The sequence below is a fragment of the Panthera uncia genome (assembly GCF_023721935.1).
Source record: "Panthera uncia isolate 11264 chromosome B2 unlocalized genomic scaffold, Puncia_PCG_1.0 HiC_scaffold_24, whole genome shotgun sequence".
NCBI lineage: Eukaryota > Metazoa > Chordata > Mammalia > Carnivora > Felidae > Panthera > Panthera uncia.
The window spans coordinates 6,521,666-6,548,489 of record NW_026057580.1 but is presented as its reverse complement, the minus strand read 5'-3'; the positions used below and the strand labels follow the sequence as shown (position 1 = coordinate 6,548,489).

The following is a 26,824-nucleotide window of genomic DNA, read 5'->3' as shown; positions in this document are numbered from 1 at the left end:
AAGGGAGAAAATGAGGAAAGAGATGAGGTTTTCTGTAAAAGAGGTAGAGTTCAAAGATTTTTTTAAAACTAAAAACCCCCACCCATATAGTGTTTTCTATTTGGTAGGTGCCTTACAAATACTCTTTAAATCCTCACAATCCCCTTATCAAGTAGCCGTAAGCATCATCCTCATTTTTACAGATGAGGAAACTGAGGCAAAGTAGGGTTGGAGAGCTTACCTAATGTCACACAGTTGGGAAGCAGCAGAATTGGGATTCAAAACCAGGCAATCTGGCCTCTGAGTCTTGCTCTTAACCACGGAGCTGTGCTACCTTTCACGTTAAAATCCAGAAGTGGATATAACTGTACATTTTAGAAGTAGGGAGTAAGACAAAAGCCCATGGGAGGCAGAATTGATCAGATTTAAGTGTCTAAGGATAGGGCAGGTGGAGGGGAGTTAGGCTGAAATTTCTTTGATTGAAACTTTTAAAAAAATTTTTTATTTAAAAAAATTTTTTTAATGTTTATTTATTTATTGTGTGTGTGTGTGTGTGAGAGAGAGAGAGAGAGAGCGAGCAAGAGAGCAAGCCAGATGCACTGTCAGCACAGAGCTCAATGGGGAGCTTGAACTCAAACTCTGAGATCATGACCTGAGCCGAAAGCAAGACCTCAACTGACTGAGCCACCCATGCCTCTTTGGTCATACATTTTTGTGATGAAGTATAAGTCAGGAAAAGACTCTTATTTTGTAGAGACAAAGCCAATGTGCCCCCAAACTCCTTCTTTGACATATGACCTCTGACCCATCAGGAGCAAAGAACATGAGAGTAGTGATGTAGGACTAGGGAGGGTCTCTGAGACTACAACTTGCAAAAGGCAGGATATGGACAAAGGAGAAGGCCTCAATAAGGAAGGTCTACAATTGGGCTGCATGGAGGCCTTTCTTTTTTGTCACCCAACACATGCCAATAGTAGTGATAAATCAAGGGATGAGAGGGACTGAAAATCCCAAGTATGAGTGAGAACAACTTGAATAATTAGGGCTAATACTATGATATAGGTCACAAAGGGTCCTTAACCTGAGGTCTATGGACCCCCAAGGGGTCTATGGATAGAATTTGTAGAGGTTTACGAACTTAGGAAAAATTCTATCTTTGTTTTCGTTACCTCCTAACTGAAATTTAGCATTTCCTTCAGTTATGAACATTGACAGCAAACCACTATAGTATCAGCAGAACCTGACTTTGTCACTAATAGAAATCACAATATTTTCATATTACACTAAAATTGCTGCAGAGATCATAAAACATCATTTATTTCATCACTACTTTGAAATTATGGCAGTTACTAGATCCAGATTATTAAATAACATAATAGTGGTATTTTTTCTATTCTGAGAACTGTATTTCAACTGGTTTCCTTTATAATCCTATGTATTTTATGCATTAAAAAATATTCTGGGGGTGCCTGGGTGGCTCAGTCTGTTGAGCGTTCAACTTTGGCTCAGGTCATGATCTCGCTGTTTGTGAGTTCGAGCCCCGAATCCGACTCTGTGCTGACAGCTCAGAGCCTGGAGCTTGCTTCAGATTCTGTGTCTCTCCATCTCTTGGCCCCTCCCCTGCTCATGTTCTGTGTCTCTCTGTCTCTCAATAATGAATAAACGTTAAAAAAAAAATTCTGGCCAAGATCATTCAGTGGGGGAAAGAACTGTCGTCTCTTCAACAAAGGTGTTGGGAAAACAGAATATCCACATGGAAAGAATGAAGTCGGGCCCTTACTTTATACCATATACAAAATTAACTCAAAATGGAAAACAATCTAAATTTAAGAGCTAAAACTATAAAACTCTTAGAAGAAAAGATAGAGGAAGATCTTCATAATCTTGGATTTCACAATAGTTTCTTAACTATGACACAAAAATCACAGGCAACAAAACCAAAAAAATAGATAAATCAGATTTCATTAAAATTAAAAACTGTTGTGCATTAAAAACTGTGACACTATCAATCCACAGAAAGACAATCCACAAAATGGGAGAAAACATTTGCAAAATATATATCTGATAAGAGTTTAATATCCAAGATATATAGAGAACTACTACAACTCAACAACAAAAAGGCAATCTAATTTTAAAAAGAGCAAAAGAAATAAATAGACATTTCCTCAAAGAAGATATACAAATGACCAATAAGCACATGAAGAGATGCTCAACACATTTAGTTATCAGGAAAATTCAAAAAACAAAACAAAACCCCACAATGAGATACCGCTTCATGTCTAGTAGGATGACTTTATTTTTAAAAAATGGAAAATAACACAAGTTGAAGAGGACACAGAGCGATTGGAACACTTGTACATTGCCAGTGTGAATGTACAATGGTGTACTACTGTGAAAAAGTTTGGTAGTTTCTCAAAAAATTAAACATAGAGTCACCATATGATCCAACAATTCTACTCTCAGGTATACACCTTAAAGAATTGGCAACAAGTTCTCAAACAGATACTCCTATGCCAATATTCACAGCAGCATTATTCACAATAGCCCCAAAGTGGAAACAACCCAAGTGTCCATCAACAGATGAATAGATAAACAAAATGTGATATATACACACAATGGGATATCATCAGCCATAAAATGAAATGAAGTACTGATCAGGTTACAGCATAGATAAACTTTGAAAACATTATGCTAAGTGAAACAAACCAGACATGAAAGACAAAAATTGTGTGATTACACTTAAATGAAATATCAAGGGGGCCTGTGTGGCTCAGTCTGTTAAGCATCTGACTCTTGATTTCAGCTCAGGTCATGATCTCACAGTTTGTGAGTTCGAGCCCACGTCGGGCTCTGCGCTGACAGTGCAGAGCCTGCTTAGGAGTCTCTCTCTCTCTTTCCCTCTCTCTGCCCCTCCCCTGATGGTGTTCTCTCTCTCGCTGTCCCAAAATAAACTTAAATAAGAAAAGGAAATATCTAGAAGAGGCACAGCGATGGAACATAGAGGAGAGGTTACCAAGGGGTAGGGTGAGGGGGAAATGGGGAATTATTGCTTAATGGGTGCAAAGTTTCTGTTTGGGATGATGAAAAAGTTTTGAAAACAGTGGTGATGGTTGCACAACATCATGATTTGTACATTTCAAATGGGTTAAAACGGCCAATTTTACGTGATACATGTTTTACCACAATTTTTAAAAGTAAAAAAAAAATATTCTGAAAAGATGTTCATAAGCTTTACTAGATTGCTAAAAGGCTCACAGCACAAAAACAGGTTAAGAGCCCCTCAACTTCGGACTTACACAATCACACTGGGTATCAGGGGGGTAAGTCCTATGTTGTACGACTACAAGGACTTGGTGGGCACCACTGGCTATGAGGTTAGAAGGATCCCATTCTGCTACCATTAATTAGTCCATCCCAGTTGCTTCTTGTTAGGAAACTGGTAATAGTGGTTAACCGAACAATGTATTTATTAAATATCATCCCTAGATGCTGTGGGGGGCATCCAGGGTCTTTATGCCCAAGAAATTTATAATCAAGAGGGTGCTACAAGACAAACCACAAACAAGTGACTGAAGAAAAATTGCACAGTAAACTAAGGGTCCTGATGACAGGAGTTCAGAGGAAGAAGACAGAAGTCATCACCAGAGGAATAGAGTTTTGGTGCTGACAGCTTGGAGGCAGTTGAATGACCCCACACACCCACCGGCACTGGATGTGGTGTCTGAAGGTAGTGATGTCAATATCCAAGTTCCCAGAGGAAATGCTCTTCCTTCTGTGGTCTTGTTGAAAGGTCTCCTCATTGTACACATCTCGCTGGACGTCATAGGCAAAAGAATTTTGCTTACGTTTAAAGCCAAAACCCTGGAAGTCTTTCTCTGGTTGCATCATTTCTGGTTGAGTGGAAAGAGATAAAAAAAATTTTTTTTTAAATCTAGATTCTCAGTACACTTTTATGGAAATAGAATTTCCATATAATGATATTTTACATTTGCATAACAATGCTGTTTTGCGAAACTTTCTCTTGTACAATTTTATACTCAAAACCACCCTATAAAAAAATTCAAGGCATATATTAATCTCATTTTCCAAATGGAGAAACACAGAAGGTTAAACAGCCTTGGTTGTCTAATAATTAGAATTGGGGCTAAAGCCCAAGTGTCTTGCTGGGAAGCCTAGTTTTCTTTACATTCAATTATGTTGCTATGTTGTGGGGAAGTGATTAAGAGGTAAAAGTCAGTATCACCTCCAATTTTCACCAAAAATACTAAAGATTGACTGGTCAATACAACATCTTCCCTTTATCCTTTCCTTTTCTTCATAGCACTTGTCAGGACCTGATTCAATGTTTGTCCATTCGTCTAAACCCAAGAGGCAGGACTTTTTTCATGGTTGTGTCCACAGGTGCCAGAATAGTGCCTGATACTTAAGATTGCTATTTCTTAAATGACTGTCAAGTACCCAGTTAGTGGCACCACAGTGTAGCAGAAAAAACACTGCACAGGGTATCAGGAGACTGGGGTTCCAGCCTTGGCTGTTTTTCTAACTAATGGTATGATTGGGCTTAAGTTTCTCAGAAACTGAGTTTCAGTTTCCTTCAGTTTCATGCATAAAAGAACATGGTTGGAACACACAGTCTCAAAGGGTCACAGTAAACTTTAAAAATCTATATCATCCTGGGGCACCTGGGTGGCTCAGTGGGTTAAGTATGTGCCTTTGGCTCTTGGGACATGATCTTACAATTCATGAGTTTGAGCCTGGCATTGGGCTCTCTGCTGTCTGTGCAGAGCCAACTTCAGATCCTCTGTCCCCCTCTCTCCCTGCCCCTCCCCCACCCCTTTCTCTCAAAAATAAATAATAAAAACTTAAAAACCAAATCTATATCATCCTGCTCTTTTTTTTTTTCATCCTGCTCTTTTAAGAAAATGAGGAGGGACCCCTGATTGGCTCAGTCAGTTAAGTGTCTGACTCTTGATTTTTGGCTCAGACTATGATCTCATGGTTCATGAGTTCAAGCCCCGTGTCCATCTCTGTGCTGACAGTGTGGAACCTGCTTGGGGTTCTCTATCTCCCTCTCTCTCTGCCCCTCCTGTGCTTGCACTCTCTCCCTCTCTCTCCCTCTCCTTCCCTCTCTCTCCTTCCGTCTCTCTCTTTCAAAAACAAATATTAAAAAAAAAAAAAAGAAAATGAGAAGGAGGAGTTACTGAGGATAGCTATAGATTCATTTGTGGAAGAAAGTACAGTCTTGTTTAAGTTTTTATTTATTTATTTTGAGAGAGAGAGAGAGAGACAAATCGAGAGAAGAGAGAGAGAGAGAGAGAGAGAGAGAGAGAATTCCAAGCAGGCTCCCCACTGTCAGTGCAAATATTGACATGGGGCTTGAACCCATGATCCATGAGATCATGACCTGAGCTGAAATCAACAGTCAGATGCTCAACTGACTGAGTCACACAGGTGCCCCAGTCATTCTTGATCATCTATGTTTTTGAATAATAAAAAAAGCATAAACTCTAAATTGCTTCCCACATAAATATGGAAAAGTGTGTATACACACACACACACACACACACACATATCACATAGCTATAAAATACTCCAAATATGTAGATTACCCAAGTAGTTCTTTTATAGGTGAAGCTGAAAACAAGTTTAATGTGTCGGCAACGTTGTTTTCCTTCAGAATGCTCATTTATCACCATCATCATCATCACCAATATTTATAGAGCACTTACTATATACCAAGCATTGCACTCAATTTTTTTCACGAGTTATTTCATGTAATTTCCACAACAATCCCAATATTGCTGTTATCCCCATTTTATAGGTGATAAAACCGAGATTTTTGAAAAGTGAACTGATTGGGCCATAGTCCAATATTGTATTTTTACTTTCAAAGCACTGGGTAGCAGTTGTGTGTTGTATAGCCAGTCCTGTGAATTAAAGATCACAATTCAATAAAGTGAGAATGTGGTTGGGGAATATAAAAGAGGATGGAAGAGGTATTTTACAATGTATCACTTAAGAGAATTAGTAATTTGTAGGAATGCAAGCTGGTGTAGCCACTCTGGAAAACAGTATGGAGGTTCCTCAAAAAACTAAAAATAGAACTACCCTACGACCCGGCAATTGCACTCCTAGGCATTTATCCACAGGATACAGGTGTGCTGTTTCGAAGGGACACATGCACCCCCATGTTTATAGCAGCACTATCAGCAATAGCCCAAGCATGGAAAGAGCCCAAATGTCCATCAATGGATGAATGGAAAAAGAAAATGTGGTATATATATACAATGGAGTATTATTCGGCAATCAAAAAGAATGAAATCTTTCCATTTGCAACTACGTGGATGGAACTGGAGGGTATTATGCTAAGTGAAATTAGTCAGAGAAAGACACAAACCACATTAATTCACTCATATGAAGACTTTAAGAGACAAAACAGATAACATAGGGGAAGGGAAACAAAAATAATATAAAAACAGGGAGGGGGACAAAACATAATAGATTCTTAAATATGGAGAACAAACAGAGGGTTACTGGAGGGGTTGTGGCAGGGGGGATGGGCTAAATGGGTAAGGGGCACTAAGGAATCTACTCCTGAAATCATTGTTGCGCTAGATGCTAACTAGTTTGGATGTAAATTTTAAAAAAATTAAAAATTAAAAAACAAGAGAGAATTAGTAATTTGTGTCTTTTACAGAAAGAAACAGAACTGTACGTTAAAACAAGCAATATTTTTCCCTTTCTTTCCCCCACCTGTAGGAATATTCATCCAGTCTTCCTTACTTTTCCCATGTAATATTTTTTTTAATGTTTAGTTTTGAGAAAGAGAGAAAAAAAAAGTGTGAATGGGGGAGGGGACGAAGGGGTGGGGACAGAGGATCTGAAGCAGGCTCTTTGCTGACAGTAGAGAGACCAGTGCAGGGCTCGAAGCTACAAACTGTGAGGTCATGACCTGAGATGAAGTCAGACACTTAACCAGCTGAGCCACCCAGGCGCCCCTTCCTATGTAATCTTACAACAAGCTTCCTTTACTGGAATGTATCTGTTCCTGGCAAATGCGAGAGCCCAGTAACCTGCTGAGTATAATGAGATGATAAAAACTGCTATCCTGGGTTGGGTCCAGGGTCTTGAATCCAGCATTTTGTTCCTGAAAATGGCACTAAGGTGGGGTTGGCATGAAGCAGGCAATATATGCCCATCGAGGTACTGGGTGGGGGGTGGGGTGGGGGGACACTGGAGCTGACAGAGGCACCAAAGGCTACTCATTTCCAGCTGGCATGGGTCACGTGGGGCCCAGCATGACCAGATCAGATCTTTTTCTTCCTTTCTTTATTTAAAAAAAATTTTTTTAAATTTTTTTTAACATTTATTTATTTTTGAGACAGAGAGAGACAGAGCATGAATGGGGGAGGGTCAGAGAGAGGGAGACACAGAATCTGAAACAGGCTCCAGGCTCTGAGCTGTCAGCACAGAGCCCGACGCGGGGCTCGAACTCACGAACTGTGAGATCATGACCTGAGCCAAAGTCGGCTGCGTAACCGACTGAGCCACCCAGGCGCCCCTAAAAAAACTTTTTTATGTTTATTTATTTTTGAAGGAGAGAGAGACTGAGCAGAGGGAGGGGCAGAGAGAGGGAGACACCGAATCTGAAGCAGGCTCCAGGCTGTCAGCACAGAGCCCAACTCGGGGCTGGAACTCAGGAACTGTGAGATCATGACCTGAACCGAAGTCAGATGCTTAACCGACTGAGTCATCCAGGTACCCACAGATTGGATCTTTTTCAAGAGAAGCCATAATTTTTTATCTCAGATTTTTATCTGAGGTCTTCTGACTTGGAAGTGTTGTCCATCACTTTACATATCCCATTGAACAAAACACCTCTGCAGGCCAGAAATCAGCCAATGGACCATCAGGGTGTGACCTTTGCACCAAGAGCTTTTTCCCCCAAGAATTTCTCTCTCTTTCCACGCTAAAGTATATACATTTTCTGTTGTCACACCCTTTGGAGGTATTGTATCCCACTAGTTCACTTACAGAAAGTAAGATTTCATTTTATTGTCTTCAATCTACATCACTGATATTTTGAGAGGTAGCCCCCATCTACCAGACTAAGTTTGGATAGGTCTGTCTGCTTTTATTTTCACAATTTTATAAATTTCTACCATATGTACTCTTGGCCTTCCTTTATTTAAAACATCTTTTTAATGTTCATTTATTTTTGAGAGAGAGAGAGAGAGAGAGCGAGCACAAGCAGGGGAGGGGCAGAGAGTGAGAGGGAGACACAGAATCTGAAGCAGGCTCTAGGCTGTCAGCATGGAGCCTGATGCAGGGCTTGAACTCCCGAACCATGAGATCATGACCTGAGCTGAAGTCTGACACTTAACCAACTGAGCCACCCAGGTGTCCCTCTTGGCCTTCATTTGTGACCTAAGAATTCACCTACTATTCATCTGTGGTCAATTAATTTAGTATCCCACAAACATTTGCTGAATGCTAGGTGCTCTGGGGATACAAAAGAACAAAGACTCTGTAGTTTAGTAGAATAAAAATCCCAAAATATAGTGCTGTAAGAGTTTAGAAGTGGGAAAGACAGGCATTAACATTTATTGCTGCCCTGCTATTTGGCAGGTTCTTCACACACATCCTCTCAAGAGAGGTAGTATTTTCCTGATACTGATTGTACCCATTTTACTGATGAGTTTAGTTTGAGTTTCTCAGAGTCAAATAGCAGAGCCAGAACCTGAACTCCATCTTTCTGGCTCCAAAAAATGCTACATCCAAATACCATGTGACCTACAGAGTGGGGTTAATAATTCCAACCTAGGGGGATGAGAAAGGCCTCCTGGGGGAGGGGGGATATGATTTGAGCTCTGCACTGTCTAAACTGGGGGCAGGGAGAAGAATCAGGTATTTCAGGAAGAAAATAAGATAAAATTACAGAGATAATATAAAGCAAGTAATTTAGTAGATGGAGTAAAGTCAGTGTCAAGCCCAAAAAGGTAGGTTGAGGCCTATTCCTGGAGGGCCTAAAATGCTGGGTTGAACCTGGATTTTTTAGCTACTTAGTATTTGAAACAGCATTTTTCCCAGAATTAGAACAATCTTAATATTTGTATGGAACCACAAAAGACACCAAATAGACAAAGCAATCTTGAATAAGAAAAACAAAACCAGAGGTATAACAATTCCAGGCTTCAAGTTATATTACAAAGTGATAGTAATTAAAACTGTATGGTACTGGCACAAAAACAGACACAAAGGTCAATACACTAGAATAGAAAACCCAGAAATAAACCCCCAATTATATGGTCAATTAATCTTTGACAAAGGAGAAATAAATACACAGTGAGAAAAAGTCTTTTCCACAAATGGTGTCAGGAAAACTGGACAGCAACATGCAAAAGAATGAAACTGGACGCTTTCTTACACCATACACAAAAATAAACTCAAGGGGTGCCTGGGTGGCTCTCGGTTAAGCATCTGACTCTTGATTTCAATTCAGGTCATGATCTCACAGTTCGTGTGATGGAGTCCCACATAGGGCTCTGTGCTTACAGCGCAGAGGCTGCTTGGGATTGTCTCTCTCTTTCTCTCTCTGCCCCTCCCACTCACACACATGCTCTCTCACTCTCTCTTTCCCTCAAAATAAATAAATAAACATTTTTTTTTAAAAACCCTCAAAATGAATTAAAGACCTAAATGCAAGACTTGAAGCTATAAAAATCCTTGAAGAGAACACAGGCAGTAATTTCTCTGACATTGACTGTAGCAACATTTTTCTAGCTATGCCTCCTGAGGCAAAGGAAATAAAAGCAAAAACAATTATTGGGACTACATCAAAATAAAGTTTCTGGACAGTGAAGGAAACAATCAACAAAACTAAAAGGCAACCTACGGAATGGGAGAAGATAGTTGCAAATCACATATCTGAAAAAAGATTAGTATCTGAAATATATAAAGAAGGGATACAACTCAATACCCCAAAGATAAGTAATACAATTAAAAATGGTCAGAAAACATGAACAGACATTTCTCCAAAGAAAATATCCAGATGACCAACAGACACATGAAAAGATCTTTGTCATCACTTAATATCAGGGAAATGCAAACCAAAACACAATGAAATATCACTCATACCTGTCAGAATGGCCAAAATCAAAAACATAAGAAATAGCAAATGCTGGCAAGGATGTGGAGAAAAAGGGATGTTGGTGGGAATGCAAACTGGTGCAGCCACTATGGAAACAGTATGGAGGTTCCTTAAAACATTAAAAATAGAACCACTATTGCATTACTGGGCATTTCCCCAAAATACAAAAACACTAATTCAAAGGGATATATGCACCCCTCTGTTTATTGCAGCATTATTTGCAATAGTCAAACTACTGAAGCAGCCCAAGTATCCATCAATAGGTGAATGAATGAATGAAGATGTGGTGTGTGTGTGTGTGTGTGTGTGTGTGTGTGTGTGTGTGTATGCAGCCATGAAATATATATGTGGTGTGTGTATATATATATATATATATATATATATATTCAGCCATGAAAAATAATTAAATCTTGCTATTTGCAACAACATGGATGGAGCTAGAGTATAATGCTAAGCCAAATAAGTCAGTCAGAGAAAGACATATGATCTCACTCATATGTGGAAGTTAGGAAACAAATGAGCAAAGGAAAAAGAGAGAGAGAGAGAAACCAAGAAACAGATTTTTAACTGTAGAGAAAAAACTGATGGTTACTAGAGGGGAGGGGGTCGTGGGGATGTGTGAAACTGGTGATAGGGATCAAAGAGTACACTTATCATGACAAAAAAGAAAGTGTTTGAGCAGGACTAGTAATATGCACAGAGAAGTGCTTTTTGGCAAGACAAAGTGTCAGTGGTGGTCTAGAGCTATACTATCCAGCATGGTAGCCACTGGCTACCTGTGGCTATTTAAATTTAACTTAATTAAAATAAAATGAAATGAAAGCTTTAGTTTTTCAGTTGCACTAGCTACAGTTCAAGTGCTCAGCAGCCCCATGGGGCAGAGGCTACCATACTGAATATGAATAGTGTGGGTATAAAACATTTCCATCACCACAGAAAGTTCTATTGGACAGTGCTGGAAATGAAAGAGGATGAGGCAGAAAGTCCAGTTGGAGACCACTATTATTACTGTAGCTTAGGGGGAAAGTAATAAAGTCATCACTCATGGGAGGGACCACAGCGAGGCTGGTTAGGAGGGACAGGAGGAAAGCTGTCTTTAAAGAACTCATCACATGATAAAGATAAAACACATGATTCCTTATTGGTTTTTTTTTTTTTTTCAGTCATCTCTAGACTTTGTGCAGCTCCATTATGTCTTTCTTGATTTCATAGGAACCCTATTGGTTGATTTTCATGCATTAGCAGGACACTTCTGATGATAAGAAGCTCCTATTTACAAGTGGCAGATGCAGTTTGGTGTGGAGAAGGTGGTACATTTCAGAAAAAAGTTATCAAAGTACACTGATGGGAATGACCTTTCAGCTGAGACACAACACAAGAGGGGGTCTCTGTTGCTGACTCCTGAGGGCATCAATGTGATGGGTCTTTGCACATGGTGTGATCAATAACATGCTAAGTTCCACCCATAATCTTGAAGCTAAGTGTCTGCTTAGAAAACAATTCCCTGATGCTTCTTGACATCAGACAAAATATTTAGGTGGGTGGACTATGGGTCTGAAGTTCCTAGGGTTTCATTTTCTTTTTCTACAAACGTGATTCTGGGCATCTGGCTTCACTACCAACAAATTATTTTCATCTGTGTAGCCCACACTTGGTGCCCACACAAATAGCATCAGCATAATCTGGGAACATGTTAGAAATGCAAATTCTCAGGTCCCACCTAGCAAGACCTAATTAATCAGAAACTCTGCGGATGGGCCAGCAGTTGGTTTAAGAAACCTCCAGGTGATTCTGCTACACAATAAAGTGTGAGGACTGCTGTAAGTATAGCCAATTATTTATTTATCATTTATTTGGTTAGTCTTCCCATGCTCAATTTGGGGGCATTGTTAAAAACAGGCACTTTTACTGTCTCTCTCTCCTTCAAAAATAAATAAGCAAAAAAAAAAAAAAATGTTAAAAAGGGGGCATCTGGGTGGCTCAGTCGATCAAGCATCCCACTTTGGCTCAGGTCATGATTTCACAGTTCATGAATTCAAGCCCCACATCGGGCTCTGGGCTGACCGCTCAGAGCCTGGAGCCTGCTTCAAGTTCTGTGTCTCCCTCTCTCACTGCCCCTCCCCCGCTCATGCTGTCTCTGTCTCTGTCTCTCTCTCCCCCCCCTTCAAAAACAAATAAACATTTTTAAAAATGTTTTTTTAAAAACAGGCACTTTTGGGATACCTGAGTGGTTCAGTTGGTTGAATGTCCGACTTTCGCTCAGGTTATGATCTCACAGTTCACAAGTTTGGGTCCCACATGGGGCTAGCTGCTGTCAGTACAGAGTCTGCTTTGGATGCTCTGCCCCTCTCTCTGCTCCTGCCCGCTTGCACTCTCTCTGTGTCTCAAAAAATAAATAAACATTAAAAAATAAAAAAGGCACATTTGACCTAGCCCCTGCATTCCCCAAACTACCCCTGTCTATCAACCATCTGTTGATTCATTTACATAATATGTTGAAAGTATTTTAAAGGCCAATAATAAAAAACTTAAATGCAACCCAAATTTCTGACTATTAACCTGATTGATAGATGTGAAATCCTGAACCTTAGTTTAGTTGCAAGAATATCTTTTGCCTCGTACTGTCATCTTTCCTATATTGTCTATAATCATGGTAAGGTAATATCCACTTCCAAAATTTCAAATAAGCATTTGTAATTTCATCAGAAACAACAGCCCTTTGCCCGTTACTACCTCCATTTTTATAGGGAATGTATTTGGGATATAGCAAAGGCACAAGCGGGATGCACTGCTTTTAGTATCCTTCAGTTATGCTGTCTGGTGGCTGCGGATGAAGAGCCTTGAGGACTGGGTCGACAGCCATCAAAAGCATACACAACTACCTTCGATGCGACCAGTGGGGTGTGTTGGAGAGAAACTCATTGTCAGGGTGAGGATGTTGGAGAAGGCTTCACAGGGGGGCACTGATACATCAATAGGAGTTGAGAGAAAGAGAAGGGAGCCATGGCAGGTGGGAGTGGGGGCGCGGTCCGAAAGAATAAAATGAACAGGGCGGTGAGGTCTGAAAGAAGAAGGCGCGCCTGGGCAGTGGGGCCGCAGGAGGAGACAGACGGTGGTAGCGAGAGGATCAGGCTGCAGCTCAGCTCTGGGGCTTCTGGCAACTCGGACCAAAGAGTTTGAAAGGCTCCGATTGCGAATCGCATGCATCGCCCCCTGTCCTTGCGGTTCGGCGGCCTTTCATCAAGCAGAGAAGATACCTCTGAGAGATAAGCTCTCAGGGATACCGTCGTTCATTCATGCCACAAACACTGAGCGCCCGCGACGCGCCGGGCCCTGCCGGCCACTGACGCAGCCCCCGCCCCGGGACTTCGGAGGGCAACCGGGGCTGGTGCCCCGCACCCGGACGCCCGCGCCCGCCTCCACCCTGCAGCCCCCGGCCCCGGGCGGCTCTCTGCCACGGCTCCACCTGGGTCTCCCTGCGGGGACGCGGGGGCGGACGCTGAGGTCCCACGCAGCTGCGGCCTGGCTGGCGGCGCTGTAGACGCGGACGCCGGCCGTTCCCGAGCCGTTGCGGCCGAACCCGAGGGCGTTCTGGCGGGCGGGGCACCAGAGAGGGGGGCGAGGAAGGAGAGCAAGGGCAGCTACGGTGCGGAGCCCCGAGCGGGGGCTCCTGGGGCCAGGGAAGCCCTTTAATCTGTGCCACCCAGGCCTCCACTTGCTTTGGGGTTTGACTGCTCTTGATTGGGGGCCCTCTTGATGCCAGCCCTCGTGCCCGGCACGCCGCACACAGTAATTCACTTAAATCACGCGACGACCTTGTCAGGTCGGAAGACACACAAGGAAAACTGAGGCTATAAGGTCACCCAGGTCTCCAACCCTAGCTCTCTGCCATCATTAGCCTGGCTCCTCCCACGGAAGGACACTCTCCAGCCCAGGTCTCTTGCTCTGCTCCCTGCCCTTTAACCTTCTGAAGTTTACTCAGTCCCTGTCACTGTCTCTAACTATGCCTTGTATTCCTGCTTGGCCCCTTTGCAGTTTTAGACTTGACTCGATTACTGTGTTAGTGTGTAACGCATCATTCACTGGACCTATTCCTTTTTGTAAACTGTCACCCCCATAAGGGCGGGGAATTTCATCTCGTTCATTAACTGCTGTATTATCCGTGCCTAAACAATGTGGTAGATGCAGTAAGTGCTCAATAAATTTGTGTTGAACGATTGGATGATTGCCCTGCTGTTACTGTAAACTCCATGTAGGCAGCATGTTTGCGGATCCCCATTAATCGGAAGTGCCCCGCACCTAGGAGGCATTCAGTACAGATTTGTTGAAGGAGTGAGTGAATGGATTGCCTCCTGAATCTTTACCCTTTCAGTCACTCTCACCTCACCATCCCCATTTGTTGGATAATTATATGAATTCCGTAGGATTCCATTGTCCATTCATCTCCTTGATTTTCCACTCCCACTTGCCATTTTTTTTTTTCAGTGACATTTTTGCTCTCATTTCCTCCTTCAGCCTTCATTCTTTCTTGGAAAGCTCCCTAACCTGCAGGTTGTCCTGGGACATTTTCAAGCAGCATGTCCTCCTAGGCAAGAGAATCCAGGCTAAACCACACTGAATCCCCCCAAAGAAAGGCTTTCCACAAATCATCCACGACTCTGGTTTTTGTTTTTGTTTTCTTTGAGGAGAACTAAGGATCCTGCACCACCTCCTAAGGGAGATCATGCTCATTATTCATAATTTGTTCAATAAATATTTATGAGGTACCTATTATGTTCTAGGCACTGTGCTAGATGCTGTGACAAGCATAAGCAAAATCTGAGCACTCCAAGGGAAGCATAACACCAAAGAGAATAATCATGGGAAGTGTTGAGAAGTGTCCTGGATTGGATCTAGTTATTTCTAAGAGAGATTGGAACAAACTTTAACAAAGGAATAGGATGGTAACAGTGGGGGGTAGGTATGGGGTTATAATACCTTGCCCGTTTACACTTTATTATCTTGTTCAGCTTTACAAATGACCCCGTTAGGTGGGAATGTAAGGCAGGAATTTTTTTTTTTTTTTTTTTTTTTTTTGCAGAAACTGGAACTAGGGTCAAGAAAGGTCAATTGACTTGCCTAATGCGACACTTCCGTAAAACAGTGTAATCTCTGCCTTGTTACTCCTTAATCTGAGAGGAGTGAATCAAATGCTTAAAATCATCTTCGCTGGAAGCTCTTCAGAGCAGGGCTCGGTTTCAAATCCTCAGAGTAATGATTTCAGAAATCCTTCTCAAAGGGAGATACCGGAGACTTTTCCTGAATCAGAACTGCCTGGGGCATATTGTAAAGATGCGCATTCTTGGCGCCTTCACAGACCCTATACTCTTAGACTCCCTGTGCGTCCTGGGACTCTGCATTTTTAAGCACCCGAAATGATTCTTCTGCACATAAAAGTTTAAGAACCACTAAGAGAGTGGAAAAACCTCAGCCTTCATGCAGGGCTAATATTTGCTTTGGGGACAGTTTTCGTCATAATTCCGAAAAATAAGCCATATGTCCTTGAACGGTTGGAATACAACGGCTTTCTGGCCAGAACCTACCTTTTTAAATGTATTTCTTGGAAATTAAGAGTTCCACTGAGCAGATGCTCGGCTGTTGGTGACTACCCGCAGTTCAAAGATCTTTCGGTTCTTTTGCCGACACCCTATTAGTCACTGTCGCTCTCCAGCACCGAGCCAGGCATTCGCCCCGGTGACCACGGTGGGGCGCACGCGGCATGTGTTGCCCACTTATCCCTCCTTCCCGGGTCCGCCTTCGCGCCCTTAAGAACAGTCCCTGAGAGTTCCTGCCTCTGGTAGCCAGCTGTTGCTCTTTTCTCGCGAGAAGTACTCCTCCCATCCTCTCCCGTCGTCAACCCCCTCCCGTGGGCGGGTTCCATATTGGGTAAAATCTCGACTCGCTGAGAGTCCCGGGAGCTGTTCTCGCGAGATTACGGCCAGAGGCTCCTGTTCGCTGGCTCTGGAACCGCGACCACTGGAACCTCAGCGGGCGCTGCAGCTGGAGCGGTACTCCCGCGGCGCAGTCTAGAGTCGGCCCGGTGGGGGAGAGGGTGCAGGGGGAGCGTGGTGGTCGCAGCCTCGAGCCCCGGAGCGTGCCCTTGCCCTCAGCCGGGCTCGCTCCCCGTCGCTGAGGCGCTTCCAGCAGCTGCGGCTGACAGGGGCCGCGCGGGCGCGGGACTCGGCGGGGTCGCGTCTGCCGCACCTGCGCCGCCTGCCAGCGCCGGGTCCCCCGCCCGGCCAGGCGGGCGACGAGGGCCGGGGAGCCGGTGCGGGCGCAGGCGGGGCCCCTTAGGGCCACCTCCTAGCCCCGCGGCCGCCGCTGGAAGATGTCTCAGGAGAGGCCCACGTTCTACCGGCAGGAGCTGAACAAGACAATCTGGGAGGTGCCGGAGCGTTACCAGAACCTGTCCCCGGTGGGCTCCGGTGCCTATGGCTCCGTGTGGTGAGTGTCACCCGGCCTGGGGCTGCGGTGGGGCTGGGTGGCCCTCAATGCCCCAGAGCCAGGCCTGCCCCCACAGCTCAGCGATGCACCAAGCGGCAGGAATTTTCCTTGGGGGAGGGCATCGCTGCCCTTCGACCCTTGTCCTGCACTCCCTGTACCCCTTGCACCCCTCACTCTGCACCCCCAGGTAGGCGGTCAGTTGTGTGCAAGATGCAGGTCTTCGGCGGGCGGTGGTGCCGGAGCTCGGCCCTGGCTCGCACCCTGCGCCTGTCGGCTGGGGGTGGGGGGTGGGGTTCTGTTCCGGGGGCTGGCCTGGAGGCGAAGGTGTCTCTTCGGGGGTCTCCCTGCCCGCATGGAGCAGAAAGACCCTCTCCGGAGGTGCTCCCGCTTTGGGCGCCGAGCGTGCCCTCTAAGCAGACGACAAGCCCTGGGAGCTGCGGGGAGAAGCAGAAGGGCAAAGCTCGACCGGGAGAGCGCGGTCGTCTGAACAAAACTGACGACGAAGGGCGTTCTGTCCCGGCTTCTTTTGCAAACCTCTTTCGAAATCTCCTTTTGAGAAGCATTCTTTTTGAATTCGCACTTGAATCAGCAGCGACCCATAGAGCCCGAAATACCGACTTTATCTCGGCGAGCCCAGTGCCAGTTTGAGTGGTGTGTTTCCGATTCGGCTGAAAGCGTATTTCCTTTTCGCAGAGTGGGGGTGGGTGGTAGTGCCTGCAAGAATACTGCAGCTTGAGAAACTGGCGGCCTCACTGATTAGTCACATACCGCTGCTCATTTAGGTATTGTTTGACAAAACAGTTTTCTCCTTTGGAGCAAGTGAGATTCAGACCCGTTGGACGCGCTCGAGGTCAAAAAGTTGTTGACAATGCTGGGAGGTATTGTAAATGTTGTTTTTTTAATTGCAAGACATCTTGCGAATAACTGTGTTTTCAAAGTCCCTTAGAGAGTTTGCAGGGAACTTGTCTCCATTTGTAGCGTGAGGTACACCATGGTTTTCATAAGGATATGGAATGTAACCCAGAGGAAGGAAGAGACACATCTCAGCTTTCATTCACATTGTGTGTTTTAAATGAAATTGATATAAAACTTCTGGATCCGAAATGTTTCACTAACTTAGGTTTTATACACTGTAGTTTAGATTTACTGTGTCTTGAGAGCTGCTGATCTGAGAGTAATTCATGTATTCATGCGCATGCATCATTTGAAAAGGGCCTTTATAAAATTATTTTTTTGTTTTGGAACAAACTCCAGGCTTTTGGACGTGTTAATCTTTGTAATTCCTGTGTTTCTTAAAGTCACATTATGAATTTCCTGTTTGGTAGAATCTTCTGGGTAATTGAGATTGTGCAACTGTGTCAAGCAACAGATCATATTGCATTTTCTAGTTCAAGCTGCTTGAGTTAAGTTGCTGATGGTACCACCTTGACATCTTTCCCCATTTTTATAGTGCGACAGTTTACATTTTAAGGGAATTTGCAACATTTTACTACATATACACATATATGTGTGTGTGTTATTTGTTTGCTCATTTTCAAAGATGTATTTGGATTGTGGCTCCTTTAATAGCTGATTATTTTACCTCTATTTTTCATTCTTGAATTGACACGTTAATTTTTGTAGTACCAAGTTTTTGTTTCCAATGATGCTTAAACTTTAATGGAATGGTAAAGCAGAATATCTTAACTATGGGGAGTTTAGTGAACTTCAAAAGAACTGCTTGCAGTTTTCCTGTTGTTGGTATGAACAGCTTTGCACTGGAACTAGAGATCCAGATTTACAGTAAAGTGTCATTAAAATGACCTTTACATTTCTTTAGTACTATGCTTTCTGGCTTACAGAAGCCTGCAGTTTCTGACACTTTGAAGTACTTTGTTAAACAGATTTTTAAAAATAGGTAATACATTCACATTGTATAAAAGAATATTTAGTGAAAAGCCTCATTTCCTTTCTTGTTCCCCAACCATGCTATTCCTTTCCTCAGAGACCTCCACTGTTAAGTTTCTTAAGTGTTTTTACAGGGAGGCAGAGCTTGTTCATTGTTTTTTAGTAGTATTTCCCCAAGGGATTGGAAGTGTAACCTATGGTATATTGGTGGAGGAATATACATCTGATACTATGTGACAATTGACTGTAAATAAATGTAACTGATTTTGGATTGAAAATATCAAAATTTGGATTTACAAGTAAGTGTTCTCTCATTCAGAGTTACATGAAGGTTTTCTTTCAATTAGCAGTTTTTCGGGTGTTGCAGAAAACTTTTTTTTTTTTTTTTTTTTTTTTAATTTCTTTTAGTATCCTTTCTGGAGCCTGTGTTATTTTTTGCTACCTTCATCCTTTGGGAGCAGATTTGACTTTAGGGAATAACAAAATCAAACTGAATCCAAATAAGAGAAGTTTGTACTCACGTCTGGTGAAAAAGATTAGGCATTCAAGTTGATGATACAGTTTTAGGTCAAATAGGAGTTGTAACTGTAAAGTAATGACAGAATTTCTTGTGTGACTCGTAGAACTGGATCTGAGGTCTGTTCCAAAAAAGAATCTCTGAAAGTGTTTCAAGGAATGCAGCCTCACTAAAATATGTGTCAGTTTCCTAATTTGATTGCTCTGAAGTGTGATACGCTTTGATGTATAAGTTAAAAAGTTTTCTTATATTAAGCCTATTTTCATTATTTTAATTTGTACTAAGTATATAGTAAAAAAGCAAGTAGCAGCCTGTATGATAACCAACTATGAATCAAAGATCAAGGAATCAGACTAGAAATTGAGAGTTGATAAGGTTTTATAAATATGCCTTTCCTTTTTAGGGGGTAAAGGGAACTAAACCAAGTCTTGAAGTTTTAAGGAACTTTGTGCATTGTCAGTGAGGGGAAATGAAGCAAAATCGTTTAAGAATACATTGTTGCGAAGCATTGATTTTCTGGTTTGGAGACAGAAGGGGGGACTCTTTGTGGTGAGTTTAAGGAAATATAAACAGGAACTTAAATGCCTTTCCTCTGGGTATGGTTTTTCCAGACCTTTGCTGTTGATTAGAGGAGGTGGAACACTGGCAGCCATAAAATAGGCGAGAGTTGAGAATTACTCTTAAGTCATATTCAGTTGTTTATTCAACAATATTGAATACCAACTACGGATTAGGTAACGGGCTAGGTTTCTTGAGATAGAGCCCTGAACAAGACAGAACGAGGTAATCCATTCCCTTGGAGAGCTTATAGCCTAATGCGAATAATAACTACATTTTATGGATTGCTTACTATGTTCTAGGCATTTTGATATGTGGTTTATATTTATCATCAGTATATAAAGCACATACAAGATTTTTAGTAAGAGGATGGCAAAATTTACTAAGATATCAAATCCAGCTTCCTGAATGCTTTGTGGAACAAATTGTATATACATAAATATAATAAAAATAAACAAAGCTAAGTTTTAGTGTTACTAGCCATTCACCATTTTTAATCTTCTTTTTTTTCCTTTTAGGATGAGCCAGGGCACAAATAAATGAATATACATCATTGTTGACTATGCAAAGATGACTTTCTTGACTCCTGATCAGTAAGGGGGGCATGCCCTTTATTTTTCTAGTGGTGATAATAGGCCCATGCTGATCTTTCTTCCCGTTTGCTTTTGTTTGTAACCAAAAGCAAGGTGATTGGCTGCATGTTACCAGTACCAACCAATAAATATTTAAAGATAGTGGCAAATATTTATATTATTTATATATAAAGACTTTTAAGAAAGAATTCAAGTTTGTTATAAAGTCATATTTTATTTATTGAATTCTTTTTTTTTTTTTTTTTTTTTTTTTTTAACTGATGCTTTTCTGCTGGCTCCCATTTTTAAATAAGAGTATTCTGAATCTCTGGCTTTTCAGTTCTGCCAGTTTAATTTCTTGATACTGAAGAGTGCTCTGTTTTTGATTTCCCTCTAGCTCAGCTTCAGAGGTGATCTGTGTGTTGACTTTGGCCTTTCATGGGCAACAGTGCACATGGCATTGAGCCCCTGAGGCTTAGGATCCAAAGGTGGAAAAATTCACTGGGCTAGATCACTCTCACTTTAGTATAAATTGACATTTGTATGGGATTTTACACTATAAAGTATTTTCACTCAGAGCATTATCGTTCAGTCTTCACCTGCTCTCTGAAGGCAGGTGTTATTAACCTAGTTATATAGGTGAAGAACGAGATTCATCCGTTGAAGGAAATGGCTTGCTTGCCAGTGGTACCTTGGATTTGGTTCTAGGGTTTCGACACTTTAGAAGTCATCTTTCCTCTACATGTAAGCTGCTGAGGTTGTGTGATGACATCTCTTGTGCTGTTTGTCCTTCCCTCTTCTTTTGTGAAGAAGGGTTGCTGAGTCACTTGCAATAGAGCTGTGACTGTACAGCTCCAATCCCACCACCATCATTGCCTAGGTAATCTGAGGGGTAGTGACCTAACTTATTAAAGTTACCCCTCTTCCTCAGAATTGATAGACCAAAAATGAACTCATTGCCCAGATTACATTTTTTCCCCCAAGTAATTATTAGTGCAAATAGTTATTTCCTGAATTTATGAATCCTGTTGGTTTGGAATTCTTCAATGTGCATTTTGTAAAGTTGGGACTATCTGTACATATTTGTGTTATATAACTATAGAAATAGTTGCTTATCCAGGCTTTTGAAAATACATTAGATTTTTGCTTTTTACTGTGAAATTTTGTATTGATTTGTTCCTATCTAAGAGGTATCATTACTGTAATGCTCAATAAAAACCTCATTGTAAAGTGAGTTTCCCTGACCTGGAACTTAGGGATTTCCTCTCATGGTTACCATGTAGTTAGAAGTCACGCACATGTTTTTTCAGGACAAGAGAAACAAAAAACAAAAACAAAAAGAGAACTATTTAAACTTGAAAAATTTTTTTGTAAATAAAGCTTTCAGGGATTTTCATAAATTAAAGTGCATGTGTGTTAAAGATTTATAAAATTAGCTGGTTTTCCAGCATTTCAACCTGTTAAGAATTTATTTTTAAGAATGAGGAAAATGATGGTCTGTAAATTCTGCACTTTTGACAAATGGGTCCTGGATTCTGAGTTGTTGGCTCCTAGGTGGAAGGTGGGGGAGAAAGAGTATAGAAGAGAGGAGTCTAGGATTACCCCTAAGTTTTGACTATGGACAAATGGATAGATTTTAGTGCCATTATCTGAACTTTGGAGTATTGTAAGGATTGTGAAAGCAAAGGGAAAGAAAGATGGGTTCCTTGAGGATAGGACTGTGTGTTATACTGATACCCTGAGCGTCTACTATGTATGGGTCGTTCTTCAGGTGTTGGAAATGGAGTATGAACAATCAGACAAAAATTTTTGCCCATAAGAAATTATATTCTAAGAGGGATGAAAGTAGAAGTAGATAATAAATTAAAAAAAATTTTTAGTATGTCAGATGGTTGGTGCTGTGGGGGAAATGAAGCAAGGTAAGGAGAGGAATTACTGGGATGGCTGTGTTGCACTTTTAAGCAGGATAGCCAGGATGGGCCTGGATGATGAAGCGACAGTTGAGCAAAGACCTGCAGGAAGTGATCTAGAACACTGGTTGGACTTGGGTGTGGAGGGAAGAACATTCCAGGCTGAAGGATCAGGAGTTGCAAAGGCTCTGAGGCAAAGGCCTCTTTCTCCAGAATAGCTAGGAGACCAGTCTGGCTAGCACTGAATGAACCAGGGGCCAAATAGTAGTAGAAGAGGGTGGAGGGGCTGCAGATGCACAGGGATCACGAAGGACCTTACTTGGCCTTATAAGAACTTTTGTAAGAACTGTTAGCACCCATTAGAGGTGCTAATAATACTTCAGGGTAGAATGGGGGAGTCCGATGAGTTGGTGCATTGCCCCAACCCATGCGCACAACTGTCATTCCAGAAGGCTCTGAGTACTGGAGCCAGTACTTTTGTTGGGCCCTAGAAATTCAGGGTATTCCAGTCCAGCTCTTTAAATAACATGGGCTTATTTCACTTTTTCAGGTTTCTGTTGCCAAAAGGAAGGGAGCAAAGAGATTAGCTCTAGACTTCTGCTGACAAAAGAAGATTAGCCTGCTGGCAGGTTGAATGTTTTCTAACTTCTTTGGGCTTCTAGGTTTTTTCATACTATTGGGTCATATTTTAAAAGACATTTTTACCTGCCTTCAGCACTGCAGATCTCATTTATTTTTTGTTTTATTTGGCTCTGCATCTGCTTTACATTCCTCCACCTTCCCCCGATGACTGTTACCTGTTACTAATGTTTTAGCTGTGAGGCTCCAAAGCTGTCTCTGTTAACTTGAATAAATTGAAATAGATCGATTAATTTGAATAGATTGAAAGATCCTGCATGTATGTGACCTTACAAAACCCCATAGGATTTATTGTCTTCCTTGCCTTTATAGATACAGGCTTCTCTCCTCTTTCACGGGAGCTATCCCCCTTTTACTGCTCTATCATCTAGTTGCGGAAAATAAGTGTTCCTAAACACAGATTCCCATGGCAACATAACAAAAAGGTAATAGAACAAATGTTTATTTTGTCTAGCTGCTGTCTGAGTAACTTTAGACCCTGAACACGTTGGCTCCTGTTACTTTGAATGATGTTGTTACAGATTTCCTTGTTTTCCTCAAAACCTCTAGGCCTTGGTGGTATTGTCACTGTGCCTGTGACATGAAGGAAGGTATGTGAGTATGTGTGTTTTACTGTCAGTCTGCCCACAAGTATGCATTGGTTGCTTTTGCAGGCTTATGGTCCAGAGTGTAGGCATCACACAACACACAACCATGCCACAAAAAAAAAAAAAAAAGGCAAAAAAATATAACCAGTCCCCCTTGTTTTTTTTTGTTTTTAATAATTATATTGGGAGAGTTCAAAGCTGTGTTTGGTGTTGTGTTTATAAAGATAAAAAAAAAAAAAAAACAACTGAAAAAGCAGGAAGGGTGCCTGCTTTTGAACATACCAGTCTAAAAGGGACACGTTTACATTGGTTCCTCAGAGATTGCTTTGGATGTCCTCAGTAGCTGTTCTATTCTGCATCCTTTCACTTAAGTTGCCATCTCATATCTACCTTTAGGTTTCTACTGCTTCCCTTGAAATTTTCTTTTAGATTCTTTTGTGTCTCTCTTGACTCTAGTGATATACTGGTCACTTTTTATATCTAAGGCAACTTTATGTAAGGATATGTATTGGATATCTGTGTCAGAGAAGCCTTTTCATCTGATGATTCACATCTAGAAAGTGATGACATCAGCACGTGCCCACAATAGGTCAGAACTTCTTCTTTTGATCTGCCTAGGGCTCAGGGAGGCTGTGTTTTAGGGGAAGCAAGGGACTGTGAGGGTAGAGGTCCTTTAGATTCTTAACCCAGTCCTGTACTTCCACTTGGGATGGTGCCCTTAATCATGCCCTTAGTCTGTCCTGTGACATTCAGCCTGAAGTGTCTGGGTTATGCAAGTGTAATATCGAATTCTTCTTTTTTGTATTTCCTCATTCCTGTGGTAAAAAGAACTTTATCCCCAGAAATAAATGCTTTATTCTTAATATCCCCAAGAGCTATTTCTTTCTTTTTTTTTTTTTACCCCCCTCTTCTGTCATATCCATGTAGGGCTTTAGCTAACTTGAGCCTCTTGAACTTAGACTTTTGCATAATAGTTTCTATTTACGTTTTCTGCTCCAGGCTACCAAATGCTCGGAAAATCTTAGTTATCTTCCTCATTTGGTGTAATAAAATTAGGCTTCCTAATGATTTTAGTACTAAGTCGAAGTGAAATATTGATGTTGACATCTTATATTGATAAACTTCTAATAGTTTTCTTGACATTATACGTTTGTCTTACTTCATTTTCTATCCTAGTTTAGCATCCTAAGTGCCTTCTTTATGCTTTGAATGATCTCCTTTGAGGTTAGCAATCTCAATAAGTTAAATGATATCGATGCTAAAGGGAACCAAAGGGAGGAAAATAGCAAATTAAGAAAACAGACAGTTTTATGAACATCTATCAAGCTGTGTTTACATTTCCAAATATAATATAACCTATTGACATTTTGGGTGAGATAATTTTTTTTGTTGGTGGGAGGCTCTTAGGCATTGTAGGATGTTTAGCAGCATCCCTGTACCCTACTTGTTAGATGCCAGTAGCAACCTCCAGTTGTGACAACGAAAAATGTCTCTAGACGTTGCCATATGTCCCCTGGGGACAAATCACCCTTTGTTGAGACCTACTTATATAACCCTACATATTTGGATTGATTAACCCTGAGGAAAAACTAGATAGGATAACTTGAACCTTCCACCTCCAAAAAGACAGAAAAACTATACTTTCTGTGCATATTCTTTTTGAATTCATCATCTGATACAATCTTAACAGTAGCCTTGCTCATACACTTGTATGTCCATATTTGTATTTCCAAACCTTATCTCAGAAATATCTAACCCTTTGGATTTCAAGTCCATTGAAATGTAATGTTTCATGCTTTCCCTTGATAATTTTTCTACACATTGCTTGAGGATGATCTCAAATGTGGCACTAACTACCCTACGAATAGATTGATGTTATAAGCTTATATGGTTCATCCTAAGAGATATGGAGGTGATGTTTGAAGGAAGCTTTCATTGGCACTGATAAATGACAGTGCTCATGAAAACTGCAATCATATAATGAGTCAAGTACCTGAAGGTTTCTGTAACTAATATTAAGGCAGCATGATTTTGAGAGTTAGAAATGTGTGTGTATATGTATTCGTTTATGCTTTAGATTTACTGTAGTGAAGAAAATCTGTTGGTCATCCATTAGTGTTAAATGTCCATCAATGTTAAAAGAAGTAGACATAAAATATAAGTGAACTGTGTATATAAAAAAGGTATTGATGTGTCTAGAGGTATGGGTGCGTTGTGGGCTTTTGTAGTTTGAGTGGTTTCATGGAAGAAAAAGCATTTGAAGATTATTTTGAAAGATGGGTAGTATTTGGAGAGGAGGAAAGGGAATGTTTTAAGGTAACAGGAGAAAACATAACTAAGAGAATTAGCTATGAGATGGACTAGCTTGACAGCAAAAATATCTCAGGTACGGTGAACCCAGTTGTGATTCTCATTCCGGTTGTACTTCAGAATCATTTGTGGAGCTTTTGTAGATTCTGGTTATACTTCCGAATCATTTGTAGGCACTTGGGTCCTACACCCAGAAATGAAGAACTAGGTCTGGAGTAGGGCTAAGGCAGTTGCATTTTTCTAGGCCATGGAGGGCTGTTAAAGTTTCTTGAGTTGTAAAGTATCGAGAGAAAAGTGTTTTAAAATTGATACTGACTGGAGTGTGTAGAATGGATTGGAAGAAGCAAATGTATTGCTTTTAAAAGTCTTCAGTGATTTGTTTATGTGAGTATTTATTCTGACTCCCCAGCTAGATTTCTCAGTTTCTTGAGGTCAGGAACTACCTGTTTTGTTATGTATTTATTAATCTTGCATTATGTTCCAGGTACTGGAGGATACACAGATCACCTATAGCTTCTGCTCTCCTTCATGGGAAGGAGAAACAAATAATAAAGGGATTTTTTTTGTTTTTTGTTTTAGTTCAGTGTCTAAAATATTGGCTACATTATGTTGCTGATTGTAGTCTTAGATCCTATCTAATTGCTGAATAATTTATATTTTAACTTGAGGAAACTATATTTTAGTTATCCATATCATGACAACAAATGATCAAGGATTTGGTCCCTCAATTATATTTTAATTTCTCTATTTTACTGTTATCTCAGAGGTTTACGCAACCTCAGATTTGAGAATAAGAGATCTAAAAATACATATTGAGAATCTACTATGTGTTAAACCCCATGCTGGAAGCTGATTGTGAAACTATTTTATAATAGCATGTTATTTCAACTTAAAACATTAAAATTTTTTTTAATGTTTATTTATTTTTGAGAGAGAGAGACAGAATGCAGGTGGGTTAGGGACAGAGAGAGAGGGAGACACAGAATCTGAAACAGGCTCCAGGCTCTGAGCTGTCAGCACAGAGCCCGACGTGGGGCTTGAACTCACGAGCTGTGAGATCATGACCTGAGCCGAAGTTGGACGCTCAACTGACTGAGCCACCCAGGCACCCCTCAACTTAAAACATTTAAAACTATCTTTTATAGTTCGTAAAGTAGTCACATAATCTTATTTGAACCTCAAAACAGCATTGTGAGATAAAGAGAGCTGGTGATACCCCCATTTTATTGATT

At 41.3% G+C, this 26,824-nt stretch overlaps 2 protein-coding genes across 10 annotated transcripts in view; one reads left to right on the top strand and one right to left on the bottom strand.

The window, feature by feature from the left end:
* Nucleotides 1–16,029, bottom strand: part of SLC26A8 (solute carrier family 26 member 8) — an 84,329-nt gene extending 68,300 nt beyond the window's left edge. The window contains exons 1-2 of one of the 3 annotated variants that reach the window (XM_049652749.1): nucleotides 15,712–16,029; nucleotides 3,683–3,869 (exon numbers count right to left, since the gene is read on the bottom strand). In XM_049652749.1, the coding sequence (XP_049508706.1) occupies nucleotides 3,683–3,867 (185 nt within the window). In that variant the 5' untranslated portion in view covers nucleotides 3,868–3,869; nucleotides 15,712–16,029. Of the gene's footprint in view, nucleotides 1–3,682; nucleotides 3,870–13,595; nucleotides 13,719–15,711 lie in introns of those variants that run through there. The other 2 variants (XM_049652751.1, XM_049652750.1) reach the window with 2 other exon arrangements.
* A 124-nt stretch (nucleotides 16,030–16,153) lies between these two features.
* MAPK14 (mitogen-activated protein kinase 14) overlaps nucleotides 16,154–26,824 on the top strand; it is a 75,644-nt gene continuing 64,973 nt past the window's right edge. For all 7 annotated transcript variants that reach the window (XR_007462531.1, XR_007462532.1, XM_049652765.1 and 4 more), the window contains exon 1: nucleotides 16,154–16,612. Coding sequence is in view for 5 of the 7 variants with exons in the window: in XM_049652765.1 (XP_049508722.1) it covers nucleotides 16,497–16,612 (116 nt within the window). In the remaining 2 variants the exon portion in view is untranslated. The remainder of the gene's footprint in view (nucleotides 16,613–26,824) is intronic.